Genomic DNA, 17,130 nt, shown 5'->3' on the forward strand with positions numbered 1-17,130 from the left:
TCTGAGATCGGCAGTCGATGGGGGAACAAATGGTTGAGGTTTAGGGTCGACCGTCATAGGGTACGATTCAATACCACACAAAGCAATAATCTAAGATACAACAGGACATGGTACAGTTGGGTTCAACACTACATGTCAGCCCTGTGATTGGCTGGTGAACAGTCCAGGGTGTAACCTCTTGCCCAATGACAGCTGGGATCTACTCCAGCGATCCTGAACGGGAAAAGTGGTAAAGATGATGGATAGACTGACACGATATGATATGATCGATACGATGTGATCGTGTTGGTTGGCGTTAATCAAAGATGGAAGTGACTGACATGAGAATAAAGAGCGATTTCAAGGACGTTTCTTCGGGTCAGGAAGTGAAATGAATCATGAATGTTGGATCTGAATGACACAAGAATGACGAGCAGAAACACAAGCATGGCTGTACATCGTTTATTGCAATATTTGAAACCATAAAAATAACACAGAGCGCCGTTCATTCTGTGTCTGCTCGTTAACACACTGACTGAAACCTTTGGAGAGCGGACGGATAAACTCAGCTGAGCTGGTCGGTTACAAATAAAACCTTCATAATGGTACATTTATTATTTTCTGTAATCGTTTAGGGATAGCTGTCCTGTACGAGAGTGGGTGAGGCTGGTGCAAAAGTTAAATTACTGAAATCAGCATCAAAACATTGATGTCGTTTTTTCTTAAAGGTGACCACGTATTGGCTAATCAGGATGTAAAGATGGAGGTCTTCTGACAGAGGATGTTCTTGCACCATCAGTGGGAGCAAAAATGAGTTGACATGTTGAACTCGTTCTTTCACATAGTTAAACTGAAGCCGTACATACAACCATACATTTTAATAAATGTTCACACAGGCCAAGGGGTCCCGCTCTGCTGTCATGCCGGTGTTTTCATAACAGCTGATTTCATGCAAGCCCTCATCAGCTGATAAGCTTCAAAGCCTCTTGGCTGATGATCACACTCATGCCGCCTTATTTAAGCTGCTCTAGCTGCCTACTCTTTGCAGCTCCCTCTGCAGGCTTCATATGCTCCCCTCCTCCACCCGGATCCTCCTTTATTGTGTCTGACTTAAGGTCATGATGTTGTCATTGATGTTCCCAGTTTGGGGTTTTCGCTGCTCCTCTCCCTGACTTAGGCTAACCATGTAAGCACAGGGAGATCCAAGACATGGCGTTGTTAGCCCGAGATAACGATGTGAATAAGTCGAGATCTCGAGCAAAGCAAGTGAAATGTTCTTGTTATCCGAGGATGATTGAGTTAAATAAACGTATGAATGTTTGTCTGCTAAGTTAGTTAAGAAGCAAACAAATCGCTAACTGACATCTCCTTTAATAGTTTACTGAAATAAATAGCTCGATTCCTCCTCCATGGATTTCATCTCGGTCTGTGTTGTTGTGTTTATGGTGCGTTCCATTGGATCTCGGAAAGTCGGAAATCCAGAGTTGCAGGTCTGATATGTCTTCAGGAAGTCGCCCCCTGAAGTCAGGATTTAGACTCAGAGAACCTTTAGTAGCCTGTGTTAAAATCCAACATGGCCGCTTCGTGCATCAACAGAACTGTTAAGCTGTAACTGTTGTCTTTATTAGCAGCGTTGTCCTCGTTTTGTGTAGTTAAATCAATCACACAGATAGTTAGGGATTGGGAGTCTTTGGCTGTCTCAAGATTCAATTGAGAATCTATTTTTCGATTCCAAACGATTCTGGATTCATGGATCTATTCCAGTCATCTGTGAGACTGGCTGAATTTCTTGTTGCTCCATTTGACATTCTACTGAGTTAAAGAGCCAGCCTTAGCACTCAGCAGGGAGTGACTGATCAGCCAAAAAAAACAGATTTTTGGAATTTATGAATCTATTTCAAATCTCAGAAGATAAGAATCTCCATTTTTACACAAATCGATTTTTTTTGTCCACCCCTACCGATATTCCAGGATCGTGTAAGTTCTATCTGCGGACATGTTGTCCTGTTATTATCGCATGTAAACTATCACTTTGTGTGTTGTTATCGTCTGGTATTAGCTAACAAGACAAAGGTGCTCCTGGAGGCGTCCATGTTGCTTGTCCAATTTGTTGCTAACTCGCAACTGGAATGCAGTTAACTCAAGAGTGACATCATTCCCAGTTCAGAGATCCGAGGTAAATGGAACGCACCATTATGCTATACAAACACCAGTGTGATCTCAGTACCGGTTTATTATACCAGTTCATCCCCATCAGTCAATAATAATCCCTGAATGTAAACTCAAAGAAATCTTTTAGTATTTATTGAAGTCCCTGATGTGCACAGTAACACCAGTAACAACAGTTGACTTGATCGAGGTGTGTGATGAAAAGTTGAACTTTGACCTGTAAGGAGAATAAAATACAGATACTGTGCGGGGATCATCAGGCGTGGTTCCAGCCTCGTTATGACTCAACGGTTAAATGTCCAACAGAAGAAAACGCCGAGGCTGAAGATGAAATGAATGCCGCCTGATGGATCCCTTTGGTCCGTCCCTTTTTTGTTTGTCCATTCAAACCAGTCCTTAGTGTCACTGGAAGGTGTTCCCGTTAGGTCGGATCATCATGGTCACTCTCTTCAGAGAGTACGAGCCTCCTCTGAACTCGGCCCAGTAGACCCCATCCTGGTACCGGCTCTTATAATGTCCGCCGCGGTACCACACGCCGTTCAGGTTGGAGTGAGCGCAGGCGTTGTACCACCAACCGCCCTTCTGGTAGTGAGCACAGTTACCTGCAAACACGAGACAAAACCAGTCAGAACGAGGGGGGGGGGGGCGCTGTAGACGTATCTCCAATCACACAAAGACAGAAGAGTTCCAAAGAAGAAGATAAAATCATATCAACATGACAGAATGGCGTTTGTTGTTGCCCTGCTGTCGTTCTTGTTCTGCTTGTCTTTAAATATCAGGTTTTCATTATCTGATCATCAGGACGCACTACTGCTCTGACTACATTTGAGATGCTAAATTAAAAACCTGTGCTGCAGCTCCACGAGTGTTCAATGCTGGACGTTACTCTCCTAAGCCCTTTTTGCCCTCCAGGCCTCTCGATGGTCACATGACTGAAAGCTATGATTTCCATCTTGGTACTACCTTTTTCAACAGAGCAGTGAGGCAGAATAAAGGAGCAACATTCTCGCCATTAAGAGGCTAAAAGTGACTTTCAAATATTTGTAAGTCGAAACAAATCTATGAGGCTGCTGTGACCTGGGAGGCAGAGTTAGTGCTTTGATACCCACCCTCTTCTCGTCCTTATTTTGAAGCGTCATCAGGCGCTCAACCCTTAAAGGCTTTATATGCGATTTTTCACACTTAAATATAATAGAAATCAAGTATATCCTCTGAAAATTACTCTGTGAGTCATGACTGTCTACAATGAGTGTAACACCCGACACCCGGGCGACATCTACTAGATCAAAAAATCACATATAAAGCTTTTAACTTCTCCCAATAACCCCGTACAAGGCGTCCCTACTATTGGTGTTTTTCTTCAGGTAAACCAGTTGCCAACGCAGTCGCTGTTTTTTGCAACTGAAAAGCGCACCAACATTCAGGATGGCGGTTGCCTTCCCTCACCTGTGTAGACGTCGTGGTCTCGGTCCAGTGTGGTGAACTGCTTGCCGTTGTGCCATGTCAGAGAGTCTCCGGCGTTGCCATGGTACCGGCCCACTCGCAGCTTGTAGAAGTCGGACTCCGGCTCCAGTCTGAAGCTGGCGTACTCTGCGAAGGTCCTCCGTCCCGTCCAGTCCTCCAGGGTCACCAGCAGCTTGTAGGTTCCCTGATTGGTCAGCCAGTGGATGTTCTCCAGTCCCAACCAGTACTCCCCGTCGATGTTTCCAAAGCCTTGCTGTGAAAGAGAGACATGAAACCAGTCAGGGACAACTCTTTCCTACCACATGATTCACCTGGACGTGCCAAAGTGGTGCTCTTGTTTTTAAACGTTACAAGAGAGAAGCAGTCCCCCCCCCCCCCCCCCCCCCCCCGCCGTTGAGGACTTCCAGAAACAAACCAACCGTGTTTCCAGCATGTGGCGAGGCTGATGTCAGAGCGAGAGGCTGAGAGTCGCGGTCAAAGCGGCAGAGTTCCCTGTGTGTCTGAATCCAGCTTCACTTACATCACACATGGATTCAATCAGGAGGGATTTTTTCTCTGCCAGATGAGAGCGTGTAATTGGCTCTAAGTGATGTATTGAGTCACTGAGGGGGGGGAGGGGGGGCGGGTTGGAAGACGACTGTGGAAGAACTTTGTTGGTTTTGGTTTTGTTTAAAGTTCTGAGAGTTTCATGCACGTTGAGCTGTCCTCACCTCAGACCACAGGATGTTCATCTTTAGCATCAGCCTGGCCAACGCTTTACAGAAGCCGACGGAATCCAAAGACTGAATAAAACGTCTTCAGAGAAAACGTGCGCTCGCCGTGTGTTCCACCAACGGCTCGTTGCCTTCTTGGACGTGTGCAGCTCTGAGAACATGTTTGTTTTCTGTGATTGGATCTCAGCTCTCGTGATGTGATCTCATGGATTATTCTTTGTTGAGTTTTTCTTAAGATTACTCACATGTTACACAACGAGGTGGAGCGGCCCAACACGCTCTGTTTGTCAGAAGACAGACTTCAGCTGTGAGAGCTTAATGTCCTTTAATCATTTCATCACTGAGACCTTTATTCACCTCCCCAAAAGCGTCGGATTTTCCTTCTCAATTAGGATTTATTGGATGTAATTGTTGTATGATGGGAACGCCAACCTAAATGTTAACTATAATAACTTCTATTTCAACATGTTGGGGAAAGAATTGCACTTTTTAAAAAGAAATCATCTCATGCTGTTTCTTGTTCCACTTCACTGGAATACAAATATGACAGAGTACCTCAGACTGATTTAGATGAATTGCTTTCACATTTTGTGAGCTCGGGCTAATGTTGCTCTCTGCTAGAACCTCAGTGTTGTTGTCACATGAAACATGAACCTGATAGCAGATAATGAGTGATGGAAAACGATCGGGATGGTGCAATGAAATAAAACGACCTGTTTAAGACCTGGAGGAAGTGAGTGGAGTTAACCGCCAAAGTGTAAAAAACGTGTGCATCGTGCATCCATGATGATCCATGAAATGTGTGATAATGTAACGCTTCAGGTCAGACATGGAGGTCAGGACACCTCTGGATCAATCTGAAGATTATTTTTTAAATCTGTCTTTCATTCTTTATTCAGTTTATTGAAGTTAAGAGCTGAATTACTGGAGATAATCAGATTAGTCTCCAGCTCGTCTTCATGACGATGATGCAGATTTGGGACTTCCTGTTTCTTACTCTCTCTCCTCTTTCCGTCTCTCTGCTTCTTCACATGTTGTTGATATTAAAAGTGGTTTCAGATCTTCTTGCATCTCAGTGGAAAACAGTTTTTGTTCGGTCAACCACGACTTCAGTCGACACTGAGACATCTTAATGACTATCAGATGTTTCTGCATTAAATTATCTACACTGATGGATCCCAGAGGAAAAATCGCACTGACATTATTCATCCCCTGATGTTTCCTGTTGCTCCACCAAGACGCACTGAGACGTCTTAACGACGGTGGATTGAATTCAGTGAAGATGCTCAGAGGATGAACCTCTTCTCTTTCAGCATGTCAAGTTGTCAAGCTTGTTTGAGACACACAGCTCACTCAGTCCATGTGAGGATTGTTTCTCTGTGCAGCAAAATGTGCTGAAGCAAATGCTGCATCAGAATGCTGCATTTCATGAATATGTATTGGGACAAACTTTGGCTTTTTCCAGTACTAAAGATAATAGAAGTTTGGATGTTGGAACAAAGTCTAAGTTTGCCCGTCGACTTGGGTAAAAAGGCACATGTAGCTAATCTCCATATTCCCAATGTGCCGCCTCACAGCTAGCAGCTAGCATGGCTGCAGTCTTTAAATCATGCTTCTGACTATTCCTGCGTTCAGATCATCTCTGTGTATTTGCAGCTGAATGTCTCATCTCTCAACCATCTTGTAATCAGTTTACGGTACAGTACTGTAGATGGTTGTGTAGAGCCTCGTCATCGTTACCTTGTACGTCTCCCAGTTCCTGAAGAAGTTGACGGCTCCGTCCTGGCGTCTCTGGATGACGGTCCAGCCTCCCGGGTCGTGCCTCTGGTCGCACCACACCTGCATGAGTTTGTTGCTGTTGTCTGGTTTGAGGAGGAACATGCCGCTGGTGGAGTATCTGCTCTCCAGAGCCTCCAGACAGTCTCTGAACGGACCTGCAGGGAAAAGACACATCATGCTCAGTGTGGGAGCTGCGTGTGGCTGGCGTTCACTTCCTGCACCGTGCTGCGGCCTGCCAGCCTCTGCAAGACGCCGACAACATCAAACAGAATACTAAACACAGAGACGGAGAGAAGTGACAGCTGACCATGTGGTTTGAGAATTAAGTAAAGCTTTCCATTCCGTGACGCTGGCAAACATTCATTCAACCAAAACGTTATATAAACTGTGCTGCTAACATTTTACTGCACATGGAAACACAGAGAGAGAGAGAGCACATTAAAATGAGTCACTCAGACTTCATCAAACCGTTACTTAAAGGTGTCGGTGGCTTAGCTTGTCCACCTTTAAGTCCCAGAAAGCTTTGCAGCATTGTGGATACACAATAGTGATGCTACTGTGTGTATGGAGGATGAACACTAGAGGGGGTCAGAGAGTCTGCATGTTGAGACACCAAGCAGCATGGGGTCACTTCTCTGTTACTGACAATCAGCATCTGGATCTGAACAAGTCTGATCAAATCATAGTCTGCATGATTCTTCTGAGACTCAAATATGAATCCTAAACAAAACAAAGAAATCATGACCTTTGTCAGTGCTCTCACCTGAGGGCTCGTTAGTGAAGCTGTAGACGGTGCTGGGCATTGTGGGTAGTGGAGGCGGTAAGGCTTTGGCGTTCTGGTCGTTCTGGATCTCGTTGGTCATGGGGTTGTTGGTGTGTCGGGGGTATGTGGGGGGGTGGAAGGGCCTGTACCCTCCGGGAGAGAGAACGGGTCTCTGAGGGGGGGGAGGAGGGAGGACAGGAGCCTGAGGCTGAGGCTGGACTGGACGACTCCTCTCCTGCACCCCTCCGTATGTTTGGTGTCCTCCCCCGTAGGAGTGTCCTCCCCCCCTCCTGCAGGTCTCCTCCAGCTGCTGCAGCAGGGCGCTCTGGTTGCTGGCGAGCGCCGACAGGTGCTGGTACTTCAGCTCCAGATCTTGGTATCGCGAGGCGAGTTGGCCCATCGAGTTGGTCTGGTTGAGGACCCGCGTCTCGAGTTGCGACGCCTCGAGGGCGTTGTCCCGTTTGCGGATGATCTCGTGCAGCAGCTGCATGTAGAGCTGCGTCACTCTGGAGTTCATGTTGCGGCTCTCTTTCCGGAGCAGCTTCACCTCGTTCACCAGACCCCCGTCCACCTCCACCAGCCGCTGCAGCACCTCGATCTGCAGCCGCTGCTTCTTCAGCTCGCTGTTCAGAAGCTCCAGCTCCTGCTTGTTGACCCGGTTCTCCAGCAGGGCATCGGGCTCCTTTGAGTTCACACAGATGGCCCCTGTATTTTTCTGCTGAGGGACGATGAAGGTGTAGGAACATTTGTCTGTTTGGGTCGCGCTGTGGTCGACCACGGCGCGTTTCTGTCTGTTTGTTGTGTACAAAAAGTCTCTCTCCAGGATGTCACCGCTGGTCCCGATTTCCTGAGCCTCGTCCTGGCGAGACAACTCAGGTCCAGAGAGAACCAGGACCAGCAGCAAAACCACCACAGGGAGGATCATGGCACAGTCCGGCTGCACCACTAATAAGAATCTCTGCAACAGAGAGGAGGGTGGGGGGGCACAATCAGTTGAAGTTTCAAAGGCACACAGTCTATGTTTTTGCAGTTTTTGCTTGTCTTCCAAATAAATCATTTTGCACATTACATTTCTCTTGTGTCTGCAGGAGCACAAATCTGCTTCGGTTTAGTTTTTCTGTTTCTGTTTGTACCTTGATGGAAAAGTTGACTTGTCAAATACATCCTGAAGTCACAGAGCAAAAAGATCATTCACTTGGAGAATATTCTTGTTGCTTGCACACTTTGAATGTCGGCTTAGTTTTCGTCTGTATTCATTTTGAATGTGAAAAATGTTGAGACGAGTTAGTGAAAAGCTAAAAATAGATCTTTGACAACTCTGAAGACACATTTGGTTTTGTTTTCACTGACGAGAAGAGACGAGGCTAAAATGTTTGTGGTGGTCTGTTGGACATTTACAATCCACTGTTGATCGAAGCTGTCCGTGTGAGCTGCCAGGCAGGAAGCAGGAGGAGGTGTGTGTGTGTGAAACAGAGCAACAGAGAGAGCACAGCTGACGTGTCAACGAGCGTTCACGAGCTAACGATGGCCTGCCCAAGCTGTGAGTGACTCAGGTCTGTAAAATGCTAAGGCGTCCCTTTAAACCGTTTATAGGATAAATCTAATGTGCAAACATTTATGACACTTTGTCGTCTTGACACCAACTTCTCATACTAAAAGGGTCAAAAAGACTAAAACTACTTCACACTTCCCTCTAAGGACTAAAGACTGAATCTAGAATAGCTGCAGGATCTGACACTTTGGCTCTGTGTGTGACTGTTTCTGAGGATCTCACGTTCTCACACACTTGATGCTGTGATGGGAAGCTGTGCAGAAGTACAAAAGGGGAGCCGTGGTAGCAGATTGTTTCTCAAGCTTTCATCACCGCTAACGTCTTCCAGGAGTCTCAACGTGTCCCTTTTTATCCACATATTTAAAAGATTATCGAGCCCAGTCCCCCCTGGCCCGGGCCGCTCTGAGCAACTGTAAACGCCTTGGCCTCTTCACGGGGTCATACAGAGTAGTTTTCTTAATCATAACCAAGGATGAAGCTCTCATTTTAAATAATGACAGCTCTATATTCTCATATAGAAGTCCAGGTACAGTGAGGGCGTTCATGTGTGAAAACGGGAGAACAGCTCTTTTTGACATTTTCTCTAAAAATGCTTGTTTCATTCTTTTAATAGTTCCTAACTTATCAAAGATCTTTAATGAACAGAGAGACCCACGCACTGACCCTGACTTGGATCATTCCAGTGAAAACATGTCCTCTTTATTAAACTATGACTAAGATGTCCTGCTCACGCTCTGTTGTCTCAGACGTTGTGTAACAACACTTGTCTCTGTGTTTTCGATGCTGCTTCTCTTCTCTTCTGGTTTCGGGGCTGAAATGTTTCACTGCTCGGGAATGTTCTCCAGCAGAAAGAGAGGATCCTCCCCTCGCACAGTCTCTGTTATCACATGTTACTACATCATCACACCTTCTGCCAGCGGTTGCCTCAGATCAGCCGATTCTGTCACTGTTGGTGGACATCATTGTTTCCCCATCATGCAACAGGCTCTGTGGTTTTGGATCAAAGACTGTAAATCAAATTTATGGTCCACATCGGTGAGCTCAGCATGTGGGCAGAGAAAAGTTATTTAGTGTTTTCATATTCCTGCTGTAGGCAGGCAAAAGAAACTCGTGGAGTCCCCGCAGCACGTCCAACAAACGCTTATGAGGCAATCTGTTTTAAGGAGAAGTGCTCAACTGTTGGAAGGTGGATGAAGATTTGTAGACGGGTTTGTAGAGCCAAGGAAACACGTCTCCTGGTCCGGCATGCGGCGGTCAGAAGGACTTAAATCACAACTGCACAATATTTTGAAATTCCCTTCACCGTCTTTTCACTCAGTATGTTTACAAGCAGTTAAAATATGTTAATTTATCGTGGTAGTCAGACTTAAACCGGACTTTTAAAATTAATTTTAACGTCTTTGTCAATGGTTAAGAAGGCTGCAATTTTGATTAAAAACGTATTAAAGGTCACATTTTCTGTTAATACCCTTCACCCCTAATATGTGTCTCTAGTCCGTCTACAAACCCCCCAATGATGCTCCACTTTTCAGAAAATGTGTGTTCAAACAGGCCATTTGGAGATTTTCCCTTCATGACATCACAAAGGGCAGTAGCCCCTCCCCCAGGTGGGTGACACTCCCACAGCTAGGTGTTTGTTCTGCCCTCTGAGTCTGCCTCGTCACCGTAAACAATAGGACATGGAGCGAGAAAGACTGAGTACACCCAAGCCCTTCCGGAGAGGGGGCGTGGTCAGACACAGCTCATTTACATATTTAAAGGTACAGACACAGAAACAGCCTGTTCTGAGCAGGGCTGAAATAGAGGGGTTTATAGACATGATCAAATACAGGATCAGAGTGGATTTAGAACAAGAAACTTCACACACATGTTTTGAGGAGCTCTGAAACTTATTTACACTGGTTCAAAAAGGAGGAGGATATGTGACCTTCAAATCTCACCCCCTCTCTATTTGTACTTAACCATCTATTCAGCTAGCTTCCAGTAGTTGAACCCATGAAATGATTCAATTTGTTGCTCATTTTTGTTGCCATGGTACTGAAACAGTGTCTCGATATCTTTTGGTATTTACGAGTATCATATCCAAGTTTTAAATTCTAGTTGTGGTGCGCTGGTGGTGCAGTGGTTAATGTGCGCGCGCCCCATGTATGGAGGCTGTGGCCCGGGTTCGAATCCCACCTGTGGCTCCTTTCCCACATATCATTCCCTCCTCTCTCTCCCTGATTTCCGACTGTCCTATCTCTCCATTAAAGGCACAAAAAGCTAAAAAATAAATCTTAAAAAAAAAACAGCCGTCCTCCGACTAATGGGGTGATGTCATTGCAGCTACGCTCACTTCTATTTAAAGTCAAACATCCTCTTTGGTTTTATTTCAGATTATAACATCACAATGTTTCACACAGAATGATCTGAGCACGTTAGCTGTGAAATGTGTTTAATCCAGCTTGTATTCCATGATCTCCTCCGGGGGTGTGTGTTTTTCTTTGGCTTTAAAGTGAGTTGGACTCATTAATCAGTTACTCGTGTTTCTACTGCCTGGCCTGAATCTCTCTGCAGCACTAATTTAATTGGACACACTTTTAAACGGGCCCAGACAGCAGACACGTGTTTTAGATTATGCGACTTCCATGTATCTGACATGTTCACACTTGTTCATTAGACGTTTGGCGCCGACACGGACTGAGGCTCAAACTGTTAGTAGAGTAATCGGTTCATGGGTTGGACTGTTGACAGAGAATAGTGGGTGAGTCTACTTTAGTCTACTTTAGAGGAAACCTGCCGACCAGGTTATCTCTATTTCTACAGCTGAGATGCGCCGCCTAGTGGCCATGGCTGCATTACAGCTTAGACACAACATTTAACTGTCAACGATGGCCTACATTCAAGAAAAGTTAGGATGACGGGGTTAATCTTTTAAAGTCGACCCATTCAGCTGATCTCCATCTTCATAAAGTGTTACCATGCTGGACGTTCAAACTAAACTTGGGTAAAGTTTCAGATCATGAGGTAAACGTATGTTGGAGTAATCCCAGGAGGAGTCTGCAGAGGGCGCTAAACGGCTTGTTCTGCAAATCACGCCACAGTCCCCCGATATGAAACGAAGAATTTCACAAGACGGCTTCAGTCCTCTACGATAGCGTCTGAAACCTCTTACATAGACTCTCTTCTCCCAGCACTGAAGTACAGCCCTCCCCTGGCAGCCCTGGCAGCCCTGCAGTGTTATGCCCCCAGAGAGCTGGCCAATCAGAAGAAAGTGGGTATGTGGGGAGGCGGGGCCTTAAAGAGACAGCAGCTGAAATAAGGGCTTTTACTGACACCGGGATCAGACAAATAAGATCATGTAAAGCTACTCTGTTGGTTTCACAGACTGACGACATGATGGGGGAACACGAGGAGGAGACGGGAGCTTTAAGATGACTCGTCGTTTTCATCCCGTATTCGCTGAACGCTGCCTCCTCCTGTTCGTCACCCTTTAGAGATCTTTATACACTCGCAGCCTGTTGGAGTCTGGACCAGTCTCAGGTTTTCCTCTCGGCTGTTGGACAAAGTAGACGTTGTGACTTTCATGGTGTAGAGTGGTGGAAACAGAGCGTGGATGAACATGAGAGGGAGCTCTGTCTGCTGAATGAGATGATTGAATGAGAGGTTAACCACACTGAAGTTAAAACGAGCCTCTGTGTTCTGATTCATTTTTTACTGTCAAAGACTGAGTCTATATTTCTTAATGGGGTCTCTGTAGAGCGGCGCTGTTCATACATGAGGTGGTTTTTATATCGGAGACCTGATGGAGAGGAGTCTGAAGCTCGTCCATTTAACTTCTCTGTGTGCTGAAATGTGATGCAGCTTCCTTAGAGCTCATTTTGCACAAATGAAACTCTTGGCGTGCTTTTATTAAAGTCCTTCAGAAAAGTGCAGCGATTCCACTGTTTTCTATTTTATTAAAATTTTTGTCCTGAAACCAGAAAATCAGTGGAGGAAAGATTTCTAATAGATGTGGTTTTGAAGCTCTCTGCAGCATTTTTTTGAGCTCTGTTTAAGAGTTCATTTCTCTCCTGATCATGGCATAAAGTAAGCCCCGCCCCCAAACACCTGAACGATGACGTCATCACAACAAACACACACACACTTCACTCCTAGAACATATTTCTCTGTCGAACACACGCTGTGCTGTCGTACTGAATAGTCTGTTAATGAGCTGAGTGCACATGTGTGATAATGAGCAGCCATTACAGGATCAGAGACACACACACACACACACACACACAGTGGTTGAAGGTCTGTGTGTCACCTGTCAAGTGTCACCTGTCAGACCTGAGCTCTCTGTAAAACTCAGCTCTTAAAATCAGCTCAGGCTCAGATCACCATCTGTCAGACACACACACACACGTTTACGACCTCACAGAACGCTTGCCCTGCTCCATGTGGAGAAGTCTGATCATTCACAGAGAATTGAGTTAGAAACTTTTCCTCCTCGTCTCTGCTCACATAAACACACACACACACACACACACACACACACACAAACACACACACGTTTATGACCCAACACAACAAGTCTTATCAATCGGGGGAATTACAGGACAAAAATGAATGAGACAAACCAGCTTTATCCCCGTCTCTGCTCCAATCTTTCTTTCTGTCCCTGCTCAGTCTCAGTCCATCACACACACTGACGTCCACACGTGCACACACACGTGCACACACACACTGACGTCCACACAGACACACGTGCACACACACGTTCGGCAGCAACAGTCTCGTCTGCGTCTGGTCTCTGAGACGTGACAGGTCTGTGGAGCTCTTTAACCTGCGTGGTGGAGTGAGGGGGGGGGGAGACGCTCGTCTGTCCTCATTCAGCAGATTCAGTCTGAGTGTCTTCTGACCGCCAAACCCTGAAACAACTGCTGCTCATTTTGGAGCGGACGTTTCCCTCTCTAGGTTCTTTAATTCATAAACAAAACTTCTCGAGGTGAGCTTCATGTGTGAATGCAAACTCAGACTTAATCCAGAATTTTTTTTCCACCCAGCCCCCCCGTTAAATTACCTCGTGAAGTCGGGGTGAGCAGATGTGAGATTGCAGCGGAAAGTTTAAGTAAAATTCACAACGACGAGCTTGCAGGAGAGCGGTGGTGTTTATATTCTGTGATGGGTGCACGACCATAGACTGTCTGCACCCGACCGGTGTGATCACTGCGCAGATCATCAAACGGCTGCATTATGTTTTCTCTTCTCCACTCTTCAGTTGATCATTTACATCGTGTCTCGCCTCCTGAGATCAACTTGTGGTGATGAAGTATTTCTCCAGAGTGAGGTTCGGACCCTGGTGGTGTCGGAGCGGAGGCCGGATCAGAGAGATGTTACCCTGCAGCTCTGCACACACACATCTAGGATTCATTAAGGTTGTTTTTTTTTAAGGAGCGCCCAATGAGGAGTATTTTAACTTTGTCTCGTGCACACTCACATGAGGATGCACGTGCACACGCATGCTGCAGCGTTCAGCGGTGCCAACAGTTTCATAATCCAGCACTCATCTACAGCTGGAGGGAAAGCAGCTTCGGGGGCTGAGTAGAAGACAACTGTAACAAGTAAACACGGATGTACACACTCTGGGATTCAAGCTGAAGTTTGAGGAGGAAGGAAATCTCTGAGCTGGAAGCAGTTTAACGCTAACCCCGGAGCTGGCTTTCCCTGGAATTACATCTGTATCCAGAGGCAGAAGTGGAGCGCATCAGACATGGATTGCAGATGGGTTCTGAGATTGTGTGATATGTAATCATAAAAAACTCTCACTGAAGAGGAGGACAGCTGATTTTATTAGATGTAAGTCATGAGATGTAAGCATGATGAATTTACTGGTGAAAGACGAGATTGGAAAGTCAACACAGTGTCATCATCCTGTGTTCTGAAGGCTGGAGTTTCACCTCCTTTAAAGGAGAGCTGTGTGTGTGTGTGTCTGTGTGTGTGTGAGGCTGCAGTGTGTGATAATCGTCTCACTCACCTCGGGTCTCTGTTTCCGTCTCGTGCCTCCTCGGCTCGTCTGTCTCCCAGCCTTCAGCAGTCAGAGTCAGTGCTCATGTCCTCTGTGTGTCACTGAATCTTCATCTTCTCTGTTCAAAAAAAAAAGACGACCATGAAGGCAAAGGTCTTTTGAACGGTCCCGTCAGAGGTCGATCATGCAGCAGGAAGACGTCGTTCGTTCATCGGCTGATTCTGAAGGATTCTCTACCTGACGATCCTTCACTGAGCTCTCAATCTGTTCCTCCTCTTCCTCCGTCTGCTGCCATCACTGTGACTCTGATTGTTCTCTAAGTAATAGAGCTGTGAGCTGCAGAGACGCCCACTTTACCCTCCCCTCCACAACAAGGAGACTCCCCCCCCCACACACACACACACACAAACCCTCCAGCCGGCCCAGCACTCCCACTGAGGAGAAGGCTGGGAGGACTGGGAGGGCTGAGCGGCAGCTGCATGTGCTGCAGGGAGGTCCTGAACTCGCACTCACTCAGAAGGAAGCCACCAGAAACTGAGAAGCAGACTAGAAGACGTTCATGTTTGTTTTTCTTCAGTTTCTGCAGAATCGTACAGATCTGAACCCCCAGAGCACCTGAAATATTCCTGTTTCTGTTCAGACTCCAGGATCTTGTAGTCCCCCGGTCGGGTATTTCAGCCTGTTTCTTCCTGCCTGACGTGCAATCTGTAAACTGAGATTTTAATCTGTGAGCTCAGGCAGAGAGACGGTCCATTCACGAGCACAGTTTGTTGTGTTGTCATAGCAATAACATCTCAGTGACTCATCCTGTTTGTTTTTAATCACAAACTGCTGATGTATGATAGGCCGTCATCCGCGCAGTCGAGAACATTTGTCTGAGGTCAGCCAGACACGGACGGCGTTTCCTCGCAGACGTTTGGAGAAACTCTGCTTTATTTTTTATTTTTGTACTTCCACAGGAGGTCAAAGTACTCGTGTAGAAGTACAGACGCAGCGATCACAGGGAATTCACTTTTTTGTAGAAGCTGACTCAGGGGAAATGCAGAAAAATATGTACCTGTACTGTCCTGTACCTGTGCAAATGGCAATAAACATCTATTCTATTCTAACGAGTGAGGTGTAAAATATCTTCTAGTCGACCAGTCAGATATATTTTGACCCTGATATTGACCTTAAAAAGTGTAAACTGTTATAACCAAAATGTCCAGCAGTTACAATAGTTAAAGTCTTTGCACGACAGCTGAGTTTAGCTAGCTAACTGGTGAAGTGCTGTGATGGTCATACATGTTATCTAGTGATTCCACTTCACCTAGTAGCATGCCGATGTCTACTAGGGCGCTGTCTTGTTGGTGACTAGTAAATCAGAGCGACTCAATGTCTTCCCAACTCTAAGACGAGTAAACTAGGAAGAGTCTGGTGGACGTTTTGGCTCCTAAATGGCTCCAGAGATTTGTTTATCCTGTTAGATGGAAAAACTTGTTTATTTTCAAAGTGGTTGAAGTCAAAGCTGCAGGTCTGTTTGAAATGTTGTCGAGGAGGGGAGCGCACAAAGAGACACACGAGAATCTTCAGCTAAATCAAAAGTCAACATCCTAATTCACAAACACAACAAAGAAGCTGCACAATAACAACACAAGCAGCAGCTGAAACTCCTTAAAGGAAACATCGAGATTCTCATTGAAGCTCCTCTCTGCAGGCCTGGAAGCTTAGAGAGCGGCAGCAGAGCGTGACACCAGCACTCTTCTTCTTCTTCTCTTTGTTGAAGCTGCTTCCTGTACCTTTAATGTTCACTGTGCGTCACGCCATCCTGACTCTGTTCCTCTCTGGGATTTATAAAGGAGGGCGAGTCTCAGCCTGTGAGCGCTCTGTTCACTCTGATGGAGCCCATAATCACCTGCAGGACGGAGGCGACAACTAGAGGTCACACATTCTTTATTCAGAGCAGCAGAGGAGCAGATAAATGATGTCGACCCGACGTCTTCATCCACTAAACCAACATCCTGAACTTCCATCTTAACGAGAATAAAGGCTCAATAAATAGATATAAAAACTTTTGTTTGTAGACTTCCTGCAGGGTTTGAATGAGCAGAACATGAACGAACAAATCTACAGAGAAACCTCTTGGATTCAAATCCTCCTCTCTCAAATAAAAAAGTCTGAAAATAAACGCATAATAACAACAAACTATTCATAGCTTCATAGAGTGTCCAACTTTACAGCTGCAGTTCCTCCAGTGTCCACTAGAGTCTGTCTCCTGCAGTGAGTCAGTCCCCATAGAGCCCCATGTTAAAATGTCCAACTTCACAGCCTGGTACAAAAATTAGTTAGGGGGCGTGGCCTCTTTGAGTGACAGGTGGGAGCTGCTAGCTGTCTGCTAGGTGTCATTACAGCTATCTTAGTCCCTGACCTTTGACCTCTCGGCTGTGTTTGTGCTGTTGGAGCCTTTTGGAGATTAGTATATTATGTAAATATCGGACTAATAATTTGTCTTGATTGTTGCAGCGCCCTCTATGGGTGATGCTGCAGGTCCAAGCGAGTCACTCGTGGTTCTTTTTACATTCAGACACAAAGACTCGTTCTGCCTTGTTTTTCTGCACATCAGGACTTTTTGGATTTTGTTTTTAAAACAAGACACTAGCTGAGTTGAAAATCACATGTGACTGCAGTGAACTGCTGCTGACTGCTGATCCTGGATGACTTTCTGATGTGATGTAATAAAAAT

The 17,130-nt window shown here is 45.8% G+C and overlaps 3 protein-coding genes and 1 long non-coding RNA gene across 6 annotated transcripts in view; 2 read left to right on the forward strand and 2 right to left on the reverse strand.

Annotated features, from left to right (window-relative positions):
- The window catches only part of dennd1a (DENN/MADD domain containing 1A), a 168,485-nt gene that overhangs the window by 56,934 nt on the left and 94,421 nt on the right, over positions 1 to 17,130 (reverse strand). The gene's annotated exons all lie outside the window — the stretch shown is intronic.
- The window catches only part of LOC132992217 (ras-specific guanine nucleotide-releasing factor RalGPS1-like), a 68,590-nt gene that overhangs the window by 21,302 nt on the left and 30,158 nt on the right, over positions 1 to 17,130 (forward strand). The gene's annotated exons all lie outside the window — the stretch shown is intronic.
- LOC132992231 (uncharacterized) overlaps positions 1 to 17,130 on the forward strand; it is a 154,236-nt gene that overhangs the window by 14,896 nt on the left and 122,210 nt on the right. The gene's annotated exons all lie outside the window — the stretch shown is intronic.
- On the reverse strand, positions 426 to 15,136 carry LOC132992010 (angiopoietin-related protein 2-like). The gene is made up of 5 exons (XM_061061079.1): positions 14,418 to 15,136; positions 6,868 to 7,825; positions 6,066 to 6,259; positions 3,595 to 3,865; positions 426 to 2,750 (listed from the first exon to the last, which is right to left on the reverse strand). The coding sequence occupies exons 2-5, from the start codon at positions 7,790 to 7,792 to the stop codon at positions 2,551 to 2,553; spliced, it is 1,590 nt and encodes a 529-aa protein (XP_060917062.1). The 5' UTR covers positions 7,793 to 7,825; positions 14,418 to 15,136; the 3' UTR covers positions 426 to 2,550.

This window comes from Labrus mixtus, chromosome 17, assembly GCF_963584025.1.
Source record: "Labrus mixtus chromosome 17, fLabMix1.1, whole genome shotgun sequence".
Classification (NCBI taxonomy): Eukaryota; Metazoa; Chordata; class Actinopteri; order Labriformes; family Labridae; genus Labrus; species Labrus mixtus.